General features: G+C 39.0%; 1 protein-coding gene across 1 annotated transcript in view; it reads right to left on the bottom strand.

Moving 5' to 3' along the window:
• The window catches only part of APBB1IP (amyloid beta precursor protein binding family B member 1 interacting protein), a 49,130-nt gene that overhangs the window by 19,218 nt on the left and 15,617 nt on the right, over positions 1–14,295 (bottom strand). Inside the window, exons 6-9 of the mRNA XM_005423867.2 lie at positions 13,679–13,800; positions 6,734–6,808; positions 5,452–5,595; positions 1,937–2,047 (exon numbers count right to left, since the gene is read on the bottom strand). Coding sequence (XP_005423924.1) covers positions 1,937–2,047; positions 5,452–5,595; positions 6,734–6,808; positions 13,679–13,800 — 452 coding nt within the window. The remainder of the gene's footprint in view (positions 1–1,936; positions 2,048–5,451; positions 5,596–6,733; positions 6,809–13,678; positions 13,801–14,295) is intronic.

Below are 14,295 nucleotides of genomic sequence, written 5' to 3'. Positions count from 1 at the left end.
TTACATCCTCAGCTCCAGCCTCCAAAGGTAAGCCAAGGATATAAGAGAACCAATTTCACCAGCATGGCTTTAAAAAGTAGAATTAATACTCTATTTATATATAGAATTCAAATTAATATACAGAAATTATAATAAATATTAAACTCTCCACCACCCTCAGAAAGCCACACTAAGTGGGACACTTTCATTTCTGAAACAATAGAAATATGAAGACATCAGTATTTGCCTGTATTTCCTGACCAACTCCAACCACTGCAAGTCAGTCATTAAAAAAAGCCAAGTCTGAAACTGAGCAGGTAAAGAATCTACCAAGTTATTATTTGTAGTAATTAAAAGGAAGAACAAGCACTGTAACATAATCTATTCATCACTAAGTTACATTGTTCAGAAATAATTATTGATACATTGTTTTTTCTAGTGTACTGCAAACACATTTTAGAAGCATCAGAGCAATCACAATTTGCTAAGTAGGTTTCATACATTTATAAACCTATTAGACATGAAGCTTTCCCGTGTAAGCTTTTGATATTGTTCTTCCAATTCCACATTAAAGGGACAGCACTAACACCACACACGAAATAAAGCAAGAATTTTAGTTGAGGTGTGACTTTTTGTTAGTGTAAATAGCATACCTCTTTTCAGCAAAGATGCCATTAAGTCCAGAAAGTTTACCTAACTATTATGAACAATTAAACACATTGCTACATGCATTCAAAAATCAAGCTTTTACTTTCATCTGAACAGAATGTGATTAACTGTTATTAAAGTATTCAGATAGTTCTTAGACCAGTCATCTGTTTAGAAAATCAATTTACATCAGCTCCCTTTTTCCTTTTTTTTCATTAAAGGTTGTACTTTTCAGAAGCAATGCTTACCTGTTAACTTCTGAAAGCTCACCCGTGTCTCTTGTAGAGTGTTTTCTGGAGGACTATAGTATTAAAACTGTTCATCTGTGTTAATTAGATACAACTGTTTCAGAAAATAAATCTGTCTATAAACCACTTCTGCTTGGCCATTTGCAAATTAGGCTAGCAGACATTTTGGAACTGAATTAAAAAGTGCTTTAAGTGTGCAATTACAGCCAGAAATGTGGTACTGTAAGTACCACACTCTGATGTGAATGTTTCCTGTACTTTTTTTTCTGAGATGGCAAGATACTGTGCTTTCTGACACTTTGATCCCACTGCACGCCTCTAAAAAGAAAAGCAGCAACAAGATTATCTTCTGTCTTGTACACAATGATATGACAGATAGCAAATTACTACAACCTCTAAGCTTCATTTCTGCTGTCTAAACTCGGTGAAAAACATGGGCTTCTTTTCCTTTCCTGAGAGGGATGCAGAATTCCCAGCCTATTTGCAGTGCTATTACCTGGAGAGGCAGCAATGAGATACTTATTCAAGAACAAGCATTGATTTTCATGAGTGGATGAGCAACATATTTTGCCTTCCTGCCAGAAACAGCAGTGCAATAAAATATGACAAATGAGATGCCTATTCCTGCAAAATTTTGCATCTCAGTTCAACAAACCCCTCAGCAGGTATGACTAGACCACAAAAAAAAGTAGACCTGCTTTTTGGTGTATAATCCATAGTGCTCCTAACACCAAAATTAGAGACTGCCAGACTGCTCATCATACATCTGCCCTGGGTGTCATCTGCCCAAATGTGTCCAGTCACCTGAACAGTCAGCATACTCAACCCTGTTTTGAAGACAACTTTAGGATGCAGTGTAGACATATATCACAGGACTGTCCGTAATAAAATCAAGATCCTAAATGTATGTTGCTGATAACAATGAAACAAAGAAGAAATTGCACGTGATTTTGCAGGAGTTACTGTATCTTATCAGGATCCTTGGAGATTCCAACTTAAACATGTTTGCATATAAAGGAAACTGTGTGACATTTGCAGAACTTTTTTTTTTGGTACATTACCTTTAAGACAAAGCAGTAGTCTGTAGGTGCCTTATATTTCACTTTGTGTTGATAACCATAATACACATTCACGTTCTCAAACTGAAGGAAGCATGCCAGATCCCGTGATGTCTACAAATGAAAACCAAGCCCATCATTGTTAGAGCAAATTGAATTTTTATGTGAAACTCATTAATAGAACCTTTATCAAATGTACAAATGCCAGTGAAGCTGACTGAAAAACCCAGGATTAATTTTAGGTGTCTGCTTTCTTAAAAAAAAATAGTAAGAGGGTCAGTACATATTATGAATTATCTGTAACACAGTTCAACATTTTGCTCTTGTTCTGGTTATGCTGTGCTTCATTGCTTTGTGTGGAGATTTTAGCTTATGTCTAATAGGACAAAAGAGAACATCACAGTAACAAACCACACCCTTAAAATTCTGAGTGGAGAAAGAAGGTTTGGGGTTCTGAATTGCTTTGGGAGCTTGTTTTTCTTTTGTACATGTAACAAACAAACCTCATCAGAACATAAGCACATGTTTAATCTGTTTTGCTTTGGATTTTCTCAAATTTCTTGGCATCATTCTATTTCTGTTTATCATAAGATTTGCTTGTTCACAATATGTTGCTAAAGTAACAAGGATTTCTATTGCTGGGTGTTTCTCAGTGATGAATTCTGCCTACAGTAACTTTTGCAATCCTTTGTGTGGAAATGCAAAAATAGTCATTTCACATGGTCACTGTTGGCTAAACTGAGAAATCAGGAAATTGTGGGGGAAAAAAGGAAAAATAAAACAACAAACCACAAGCTCCCTCTACCTCTAAAAATGGGGTATGATATGATATGGTGGTATGTTATAATATGCATATGATGGTTCTTGTCTCCTGTTCTCATTCTTAATGATAATTTCATTACAATATGCCCTTGAGTTGGCTTTATTTACAAACTGAGTTTGCAAGTAAGATATGTGGTGAAACGATTCCTACTAGATGTAGCCAGGACTTCTCTCTTTCTCCTGTCTCCGTTGCAGCTGATGATGCCAGAGATTTTGTCAGTGAGTGTGTGGACCTCGGTTTTTCAAACATCCTTAAGTTCCTAAATGTGCTCAAATCCATCCCGTATAATGTGTTGCTCCTTTCCTTTAGGAACCAGGCAATAGTGATTAAGACCGATATGAATGCAGTTGTTATTATCTTCTAAGGAACAGATTTTTATGCAAGGGACAAAGGCACTTAATGTGAGTATTTGTGCAATGTTAACATGACACAGCAACGTTAACTCCACAAAGCAACACAATTAGCAGCAATAGATTTTTTAATTCTCTGTAATTCTGATGCTTTTCTTTTGTGACCCTGTCCATTAACAGCAGGTTTTTGAATGGGATGTAAGTAGAGCAATGCTGAAGAAGGAAATTAAGACAGCAGTGCTGACTGGTGCTGGTTTGTTAACAAATAACCCTGAAAAAAACCCCACCACTAGCATGTGTATAAAATTATCTGAACATGACTCCGTATTTTCACTTTCACCATGTATTTTACAGCCAGCACAAAGTACCAAAGGTAATCCAGATGTCTTTGTTTTTTTGTAAATACTGAAAACAGGAATATATTGGATGAATTTTAAAACAGCTGCAGCTGAAGATATCGTTGTCCGCCAACTGTTCATTTCTGCATCTCAAAGAAAGACTGCTCTGCCCACAACTGAATGATATGCAAGGTGCACGTGCACTTTTCATGCTACCCTGACAAGGGATGAACTCTCATAATTTAAGGGCTTTGACTGAAGAGCTCTACTGAATTCTACTGCAGTGCTTTGAGATATTTAACACCCTCACAGCATCCTGCTCATGTCCCAGAGATTAGATCTCCACAACAGACATGTGTACCTCATCCTCAACTGTTCCAACACAGAGTGCAGTAATCACTTAGATCACCACTAAGCACAGACTTGAGCTAAGAGATTTGACTTTCTCTGGAATGGCCAAGACATGTGCATAGTCATCCTTCTGCTGAAGGCCGTTACAGGTGCAGGGGCAAACAGATGACTGTGCTACCATTTTAAAGAACTGTGACTATGTCCTAAAGAACTAGATTTGTTGTGGTAATATAGTGACTTTAAAGCACACAATTCCTCAAACTGCTCAGTTACAGGCAGGGTAGTACACAGTCTGTAATGACGAACAGGCAGTAAAGTGTTAAACAGCTGTTACAAGGGGACTGTGTTGCTCCATCTGAGTCTATGTTTACAGCCTACTACCTGATAAAAGAGAGCACTTCCCTCATTTGCACTATGATGAAAAGTCACTGGCACAGGTATCACTGGATGATGAAAAAAGGCTGAGTAACTCTCAGGACATGCTTGCCTTGCTTTGGCATTGTACTACTGGTCAATGTTGGAGGCATGCTACAAGGAAATGTCCAAGATGGACTTTGCATTTGACTACTCTCACACTTTTTCCACCTTAAGTGCCTTCTAAATAGCATTCTAGATCCTAATGGATAAGGTATTGTGTGTACAACCTGATTTGAGGCATGAAAGCCATTATCTCAGGGTCAGGTAAAGTCAAAATAAATTGCTGTGAAAGCAGCAAGGTGATCTGTGTTTCACTGTGGCTCGGTTATAAACCAGTCATTGGAGCAGCAGCACAACATCCCTTTACAAGATAAATTTTTTTCCCCTTTGTACTTTAGTCAGGAAATAACATAAGTGTTAAGTTTCAAAGCAGAAATCCTAACAGTAAAGCTTCACCACCAGCAGCATTTCTAAACATGAAGCATTAGCAGAGCTGTAAGTGGTAACAGAAGTGGTTTTCAGAACACAAAAAAAAAAACAAAACCAAAAACCACCAGTCCCAGAATCCACTGTTCTACCTCTTCACTGTGGAAATGAAAAGCCAGCTGCCCTTATGTGCAATACATCCAGTGCGGGCAATTCAGACTCTTTAGATATTTTGTAATACTAAATGTAAGTAAATTTGATTCAGCCGGGTAGATGCTTCTGACTCACTTCTTTCTACACAAAGGACAGTCTTAAAAAGCCATAAAAGACACAACACATTCTCTGGGTACAGATCACTGTATTAAAAAGTACAGTGTCTCACATGCTGGTTACTGGTGCAGAAAGTCTGTATCAAACAAAGTAAAATTCTACCTTTTTTGTGACAAGAAATTAGTTTACTTGACAACTTTTTAAGATTTTCTTTCACAGGGAACCCATATAACAGTGAAGCAGTTTGGCAGCTCACCACCAGCTGACAGGTGCTATGCTGTTTTTCTTTCCCCTCTTGCCTTCTGGAGAAGCACTATTTTATCAATGCTTTATCTATCCCTTGAAACCAAAAGGAGAAAAACGTGAGAAGATTCAGTGACTGCATTCTAGTATTTGCACAAGTGGTGTAGTCAAAGTTGAACCATGGAAATCTCAGCCCTCTCAGATGCACCAGACAGTGCTCTTCAAATGTCACCTTGGGAGTTCTACACTTTCACCTCCATGAATTGTTTTATTGCTAAAAGGATTATTTGGCTTCCTGACCTTGGTTTTTCCTCTGGGTACATAATAAATTCCAGAAGCTCGTAGAAGAAAATAACGCCTCTTCCAGGACTTTTTTCCATCTTCTTTTAAATAAAGGGCCCCTTCAAGCTCTGGCACAATGACAGATGTCCCACAGAAGCTTTCCTGTGCAACAAGAATAATAATGCACAAAATAAATCCATTAAGCACAATCCTATCAATATATAGCAGAAAAATCGTCCCTTGAAAAATAAAGACGTTTCTTGTGACAGTGAACATATGAACATGGGGAGTGCAGTTACTAGGGAGATTAACACCTTAGACAGGCAAAGGAAACTTTTCCAAGCTAATGCTGGGTCCTCACACACTGATAAAGAAGGCTTGCAAAACCTCCATCCCTTAGGGTCAAGCAAAAACCTACAAAGGCTTTTAACTAGACATAGATGTGCTCAGTGAAGGCTATAGAACTGAGTGGTTGATACTATTGTTGGGTTTTTTCCTCTACTGCAGTGTTTATAGATTCTGTAGAGAAATACTTTGGTACTGAGATTCTTTAGAGACTGCTTAGAGCCCTAAAAACAGCTCAATCTCTGCCTTCACTTTCAAATACATGCTAGCATTTCAAATACTATTTAATTAGATAAACTAATTGTTTGCTTGAAGGACTTGGGTAATTTTGGGGTAATTTTTAATGCCAACACACTTATCACTTAATGTTTTCACTTAGAATTCAGCAGGATTTCTGCTGGTTAACATCTGGTGCCTTCATGAGATACACTAATTTCGAAATGTGAGTCCTTAGTCACCTGAGAAAAGCATTTCCTTTGTGAGCTTTTACCAAACTGCTTGCCTGGAGAACTGCAGTAATCTCTTCTTTCAAATAACTCTGGTTTTCTCTCTTTCAAGTGTACATCTGAAGGAAAACTTGAGCAGGAAAGGCAAGAGATTAAACAGACTTCTGGAAAAGTGAGTGTGCCTTTTTCTGTTGTAGTACAGCTAATAAGTTGAGAAGTAAATCCACTTCTAACCTAAAGATAATTGTTTGGCACTGATCAACCTTACTAACAATAAAAAGTCCCAAGGACTGGCCTAAGAGTGAATAATCTGCATTTTTAACGAGGAGCAGCCGATGCAGAGGAAAGTCGACATATTAAGCCCGAGATACAAATACACCAATGATCACAGAACTTCCTGTTGTTACACTATTTCCCACAAAGAACTACACATTGTTACTGCAGAGCAGATCCAAATGGTGGCAGAGTCTTGGTGACATTTGCATCAGCAGCCCAATAACTTGGCTTACCTCCAGCAAAGCCTCTTTGTTTTTATCATTCATTTCTTTGCTTTCTTTCTTGCCTTTGTTCGCCAGGTAGAAATTCTGACAAAGACACAAAAGAAGTTCATGTTCATTATAAAGCTGGCAAGACAAGTAACTAGATTGCTACAAACTCACTCAGGAGTTACTGAGTCTTTCAATACTGAGTATCTATCAGCAGGTGCAAGAGACAGATGCTTATGGACTCTTCTAACAGATAAGTTTAATCACATCTGCTGCTCATGAATTTTAATTCTTTATTCTGAATATAATCCAAAGGTAATACAAGACTGGTTTTGCCCACATAAATATGGCCTCCAAAAATTGAAACCAGTGGCTTATGTTTTTGGCTGTTTTTCTGGATTGATGGTTTGGGTTTTAGCATTCCCATTTTCATTGCTTCCTATATGACTACAGGTTGTAAAGAACCTAAAATTTGGTTGCATGCTGATATACAATGAATACAATGCAGTACCAAAAGGCTAGAAAGCATTTTGAAGGCTTTGTAGGAAAATTCCCTACAACCCAATCTGGTAATTTGCATCCTTTGTATCTTACACTCTGGATATAACTCAGCTGTCAATTTTTAGTTAAAGTGCTTACATGTCAAAGCCTTTTTCCAAAGTTACTACTTGCTACTTTTGTACCCCTGCTCATGCTCTTCAAAATACTTTTTTGCAGTGAAGAAGCTGTTCAAAAATCTAGAAGAAATCTGAAGAAATGATCACCATGATATCTTGGCACATGTGCTCCAGCCTACTGAAAATAAAGCCTGCACTCCTCTGTTTGTGTGACACTGCAGCTGCCCTCAGAGGACCCAGTTCCTGCCTGCCCCACAAAAAAGGAACCACAGTGCCTCGAGGACATGTTCACCCATAAAAACAAATTCTCCTACTGTTAAACAGCAATAACCAGTCTGCATCCATCTGCATTGTACCGATGGACAAAAGGACAGCACTTGGAATTATGTGCAAATTCTGACAAGTGGGAAGGATGCTAGGACTTGTGTGCTGGAGCATGTGCAGTGGCTTTGCTCCACAGCAAGCAGGGCTAGAGAAGCAGAGCTGGCTGCCTGCAGACTGTAAGGCAGTGAAGGAAGGAGGGAGATCAAGGATGGAAGTAGCATTTGGATCCACGGCCTAGAGGCCAGAATAGTTACACTCAGAATCCTTGTGGTTTACAGTTTTTCAATTTATCTGACTTTTCATCTCTATTTTTTCATGACTCAGGACTATGAGAAGGTGACAACATGTTTACATGCCTAGAACTCTTCAAACCTAAACTGCAACATAAATGCAAACATTACCAAAATAAAAATACCAAAAATACCAAACAATACCAAAATACAAGTGAGAAGTGTGTAAATAAAGGAACAGGCTGTTGCCATAGTATAAGAAAGAAACAAAGAAGCAGCAAATCTGCCCTGCCAGTAGACCACATCTACAGCTGTGCAATTTATCTGAAGTGACACACTGCTCTTCCACACAACCACATCTTCTTTTCCAAGCAGTGCTGTGAACAGATGTCTGCCAGAATGCAAGCCTCAGAGCAGACAGTTTTTGGAGGGGCACCAGGAGAGGAAGCAGAAGAGGTCTGGATCTCAAAACCAGTTCTTTAAAAACTGCTTTCTTAAAAGTTCACATTAAGTCAGGGGAGCTCAGAAACACAGACACCTGCAATGTGGCCTATGCTGATGCCATGTCTACAGTGTGAGAAACTTTAACATTCAATACAATAGACATTATCCTAGGAAATGCAACTGGCTTCAGACTGCCTGGACAGAATTTTAGTCCAAAGCTGTAGGTAAGCAAACACTAAGGACCACAGCTTTGCAGTTACATCTAAAGACAATATTCAGAGTGGAAAAAACCCAAAATCAGCTCAAAACAAAACCCACTTAAAAGTTCTGAGCAGCTGCAGCCCAGTGATCTGCGCTTGTGCAACAGCTCTCCTTGAGAGGCAGCACCACTGCAGCCCTGAAGCGTCAGAGGGCACTGCTAGGCTGGGCTGGGCCTCCAGACCTTGGGATGGATTTGAAAAGTACAGGGACATGCAAGCTGTAAGGCTTCTTCTCTAGATCATTATAAAGACATAGTACAACCACTAAAATACACAATGAAGATTTATCAAGGTAAGTACACTTTGTCTGAACAAGGCTTGGCTCATCAACTTTACTACTAGTGGGGAGAGCATCCATCTGACCAAGTCAGCCTTCTCTGGACTGATAATACAAAACCAAAGCTCCTCTGACTACAACTGATTCACATTCAGGCATCTGGCATTTATTTAGCAGAAGCCCAGACCACCCTGTACTGAAATAATCAATCCTAAAGAGAGAAAGTTTGTAAGGATATCCATGCTGGATCTCTAATGCCACAGCTTTTTCATTAGGGGCTCTGTCAACTAACCCAATGTTACACAGATGTGCACTGTTGTCTTTCACCTGTCAACACACACTTCATTTATTACTGATTACCTCCTTTATGTCTCTTTCCTGAAATCTGGAAGTACATATAAACATATTTGTCAGTGGCTAAAAAACTGGGGAGCAGCCTGAACACTGTACTTGTTTCATTACTGTGTGGTCTTCTATTTTTGATCAGAAGCACTCATCCTAGAGGAGGCAAACCATGTGTGTCCAGAAGAGGTCATTTCAAGTCCTGTAGTCAAAGGCCATGATAAAAGGCAGGCTCTTTCCTGTGTGAGGACACCACTGGGAAATGCATGTTTGGTTTGGGATGTCAGGTCATTAACGGGACAAGATGTAGCTGCAGGGCAACTTCCTACATATATCTACAGATTTGAGAATTAACTATTTCTTACATTCTCAAGATAAGGCTATGCATACAACCTTTCCACTTAGGGTTATACCCTTCTCCTTTTGTGTGGAAAGGCAGGTAAAAAAATAATCAGGATGTATCTCTCTGCACTGTATAATGCTCAAACAGTGGAAGACAGGAAGTGTTTTCAGTAGTGTCCAAGAAAATCTGTGTTGGCATGTAAGCAAAGCAAACCTGGATCATGATAAAACAGTACTTAAATACTGCACTATCAAACTTTCTGATTGGTGTTCATGTCTCTATACTCAAAAAATGAATTTCCTAAATGAAATAGCACCTCTCTCACACCTTTCACTTTTTTCATTCACAGACCCATCCAAGTGGGAATGCAGCAGCAACTACTTGTTGCATGGCAAAAAACAGGTGCTCCAAGACAGCATGCTCCCTCTGCCTCCTCTTACACTTAGGTTGTATTTTTGCTTTCAAGCTCTTGAGATTGATTTTCCAGAAGATCTGAAAAATTCACAACAGCACAGATCAAACAGTGTGCATAAAACAAGGCAGCGGCTTCATACTCACGACTAACTTCTCTGAGCAGTGGGCTGCCTGCTTATGCTCATCCAACCTGTATCCAATGTGAGGCAAGAACTGGCCAGCTCCCATCCCATTTCAGATCATTGTAACGGCTACTCAATGCAGCATGGTTTGTGCGGAAAAAATAAAACAGAATGAGGTCATATCTGCAACTCATATCATGGTGTGTCCCCTAGGAAACTGCACATTAAAAATATTAGAAGATGCCTATAATTGCTCTGAAGATCATAAAAGTACTAAAATACATGAAGCTAAAGGCAAAGCTCTTTTGAAACCCCAAAAGGAGAGAGAAATTAAGATAACAAAACAATGGGAGTACAGTGAAAAACACCTCCCTTTTCTCACTTCTATTTCTTTGCACTTTTGCCAGCATACTCAATAACCGGGCTCCCTATCACCTTTTTATGTTTCCATCACTGGGTAACAGTGGAGACAAAAGGAAAACCTTGATTCATAAATGTGGCCAAGCTGGTGAAAAACAAAAGTATCACCTGGTCGATAGTAGATAAATATTCAAGCATGAAACTTGCTATAGCTGTCTTGTAATGAAAAATGTTACAAATCCTTACTCCACCTCCTTCTGAATGCTGTTGAGAACTCTTGCTCTTCAGAAGAAATAAAATATCAATTCAGTGTATGGGTTCTCCTTTGGAAGGTGTAGATCTAGCTTTTGGCTTACATATGAGGGAGCAGAAGCATAAAGTACTCACTGTACAGACTTTCAATAATTGTCATAAATACTGTCCAATAATAAGAAAACAAACAAACAAAAGCAGATAAAGGTGGCGTTGCCTGCACTGCTTGATTTTATCAAAAAAACCCCACAGGAAATGGAAGTTCATGCAAACAGAACTAAAGACAGTTTTCAAAGAGCATGACCAGCATTTACAGCAAGGAGTTTAGATTCAGCTATACCTTAAAAACAGCCATTTTCCTTCATTTTTCTTCCTTTTATAGCATCTTTTAGCTGAGAATTATTCTTTGAGTTTTTTGAAAAAAGGTGTTGAGACCTGACAACCTTTCCTTTCAAGAGAAAACCAGCATCACTCAACCACATGACAAAGCATCACCTTTCCAATGCTGTAAAGGTTCTCTTTATTTTCCCATGTACCAGTATGTATTTTTGTTTCACTCTTTAGTCACAGACTTGTGATGCTCCCTCTTTGCAGATGAGTCACTGATGGCACTCATGGAACAGTCTTTTACTGCAAGTTCCCTACAGGGTCTATTATATCACAGTGAGCAGAGGGCAAAAGCGTGCCTGTCTTCGTGGCAAGGGGGACACCTGAGAATTTTATAGAAGCTTTTTCTAAAAGGTATTCCAAACACTTAAAAAATATTTCAGAAACAAAGCTGCAGAAAAACTACGAAGTGCTGCATGACAAAAATTACAATCTTCAAAAAAAAGCCATGGGCATTAACTGAGCAACATACTGTCAGCATGTAGAGAATAAATCCTGCATTCTCAATTCCCCCTCAGAAAATGAAACACTTTTAGTTGTGTTGTTAAATAGGTCTATAACTAGTTCACAGAAAGAAACAATAAACACTGGCCACACACAGACCTTCTTCAGAGGTCTACTTGTTTTAGGAAGGCATCTACCCATCTTTATAAGATTTTTTTAAAGCACTAATTGTGTCCAATCTTTGTGATGAAAATTTTGTATCACTAATTTGTCTAAGAATAAACTGCAGGCACTTAGCCACCATTGGGATTTGCCTCTTTTTTTTTCCCCAGAAAAAGATATGCAAGTTAAAAATGGGTGAGATCTCCACAAAACCCTTCCAACAGAATGAGCATGAAATAAATAAGGAATTCAGCTGCTGCATAGCATTAGCACCACTGGGTGTGTCAAAGAAAGCATTCTGCAATTTGTGTACTCCCAAAATGAGTTTTATGTGGCAGCCTTGACTGAGCCTGGAGGAGGCTGAATATACTGAGCACACAGTCCCAGAGCACAAGACTTCAGTTTTCCCTTTGGTTACACCACAATTTCCGTATGTAGTTAGCTAGGCAATCACACACCCTATCCCCCACAGCTCAGCATTTCTTGGTTTGCCTGTTCAGGGACGCACTGCAGATGTGTATTTTACCATCTTTCAGCATTTAGTGTGAGCTCTGTACAGCGCTGATTACTCTCTGCCACAAAGTGCTGATATGACTCTACTATTTTTCCCATTCACAATGTTTGAGTTTACCACGCCTGACAGATGGTCAGAGTTTATTACTGGCAAAATATTTCAACAGTGTGATAGCCACAACTGATCCAGTTTGCTCAGACTGTTCATTTTAGAGCTTGTCACAGAGGGGCTAAAGCTCAATGACTGCAGGTTTGTCCAGATCCAGCAGACACACGAGGACAGACCTACACTTTTGTTTGGTTCTGGTTTAGGTCACGTTTATTGCTAAATTTCATTGCAACCAAAATGCAATATTCATCAGAGCAGAATATTCATCAAAGTTTTACTTCCTGTTTGAGGAAGTGCACAGAAACCACTTACCCAAATAACACTACAGGGTACAAATCAAAGGTGGAGTTGAAACTCTGCTGCTGGGTAAGTTTACGTGCTCTAGAAAAGAGGACACTTTGAGCCACCATATTGTATTTCCAAACCTGGTTTTGCTGTTTCATATTAAAAATCAACATTAACCCATGTACACTGCAGGGTAAGTTTTCTTTCCCTGACTGTGGATACTTATATCAATGAAGGAAACTTCTTTCCTGTAGGTTTTATTTGAAATACAGGCTCATTCTATAAAAAATGCAATTCCCTAATGAGCAGCTTGGTGAGATTTGCTGCCAAATTACATATTTGACTCTTTTTTTTCAGCAGTGCTGAATTGCTCATTTATCTCTTGCTGCCCTTAGGAACAAACCAGATGCTCAGTGAACTAACAGTCAGCTGACATGGGGAAATGATCCTGTGTCCCAGAATCCAGCAACTGCATGTTCCAGGATGTTTGTACATACAGCTTTGACCACATAACACAACAAATACAACAATTTGTACACCTATCTGAATAATTTGATGCAATTCAGTGCGCAGATGCTCCCTCACAAAGCTAAAGTGCCCAAGTTACTGATAACCCAGTTCTCCTCAGTATAAACAAAATCCAGTAAATCTTCTGCAGCATTCAGTATACCCTTATGAAGTTTTATGTACAACTGGCAAAAACTGAGCCTTCAAGGAAATATTTATATCCATCAGCAGAAATAGTGTAGAAGCTGTAGTAAAAACAAAGGCCAGGTTTTCACAGCTGTGCCATCTCACACAGTTCTAAGAGCTGTATCCAAGCAGTGGCTTGTACTAGAAGTGAACTACATGCTTCAGTTTTTACCTCTACAGACAGGACTCTAAAAAAGTATCAGAAAAAAAAAAGCAGAAAACTCTAATTTTCAAATCCTTGCATTTAAAATCCTGGTGGGTTTTTTGGTTGAAAATGTAAGTTTTGCTTTCTCTGAACTGACAGAGCTGAAAGAAATTATTAATGTGATACGCAGCATGGAGACTAAATTACCTTAATTTAGACTCTTATCCAAATATCATATTAGCTTACCTGGGGATTTTTAAATAAAGCATATTTTTGACTTTTTTCCAAAAACAGAATCTTATTCTCAGTGTCTCGAGTCCAGTCTGATAACACTTCAACAACATTTTCATGGTCTTCAAAAAACCTTTCTGGAAAGACAGAGAAGGTAATGTAAGACATTCAAACTGTTTCTGCCCTCTCCTGAGACTGCAGAAATTCCTGTGTAAGAATGTAATCATTATCTGATGCTCCCTCACTCAGGGCTGGGACAGTCCAGCACTCTTTTCCACTGCACAGATGGGTGCAGAACCCATCACACACCACAGGAAATTGTGTCACATGGAAGCGCAAAGGAGCTACAGATGACACCTTATGTAGCTGTGCCATGCTCCTAGATTCCTCCTGGATTCCTCCTGAATCTCTGTACTGCTGTTTGAAGACTGCAAGGGATGGAAGCAGTGGCCCACCAGGAATAGACAGTTACACCCATGTATTTCATGGCTTTCTGCTTTTGATTGATTTTGGTTTTTTTAAGGTTTGCAGTACCACAGACTGGGGGGTGGAAGAAGGGATATAGATAAACTTTGGCTAATGAATTAAAAAAAAAAAAGTAAAGACTTAATTTATTTGTCTTTTTACTTTAC

This window comes from Geospiza fortis, unplaced genomic scaffold (genome assembly GCF_000277835.1).
Source record: "Geospiza fortis unplaced genomic scaffold, GeoFor_1.0 scaffold75, whole genome shotgun sequence".
Taxonomy (NCBI): Eukaryota; Metazoa; Chordata; class Aves; order Passeriformes; family Thraupidae; genus Geospiza; species Geospiza fortis.
Note: the sequence above shows the minus strand (reverse complement) of the source record. Positions and strands in the feature narration are given on the sequence as shown.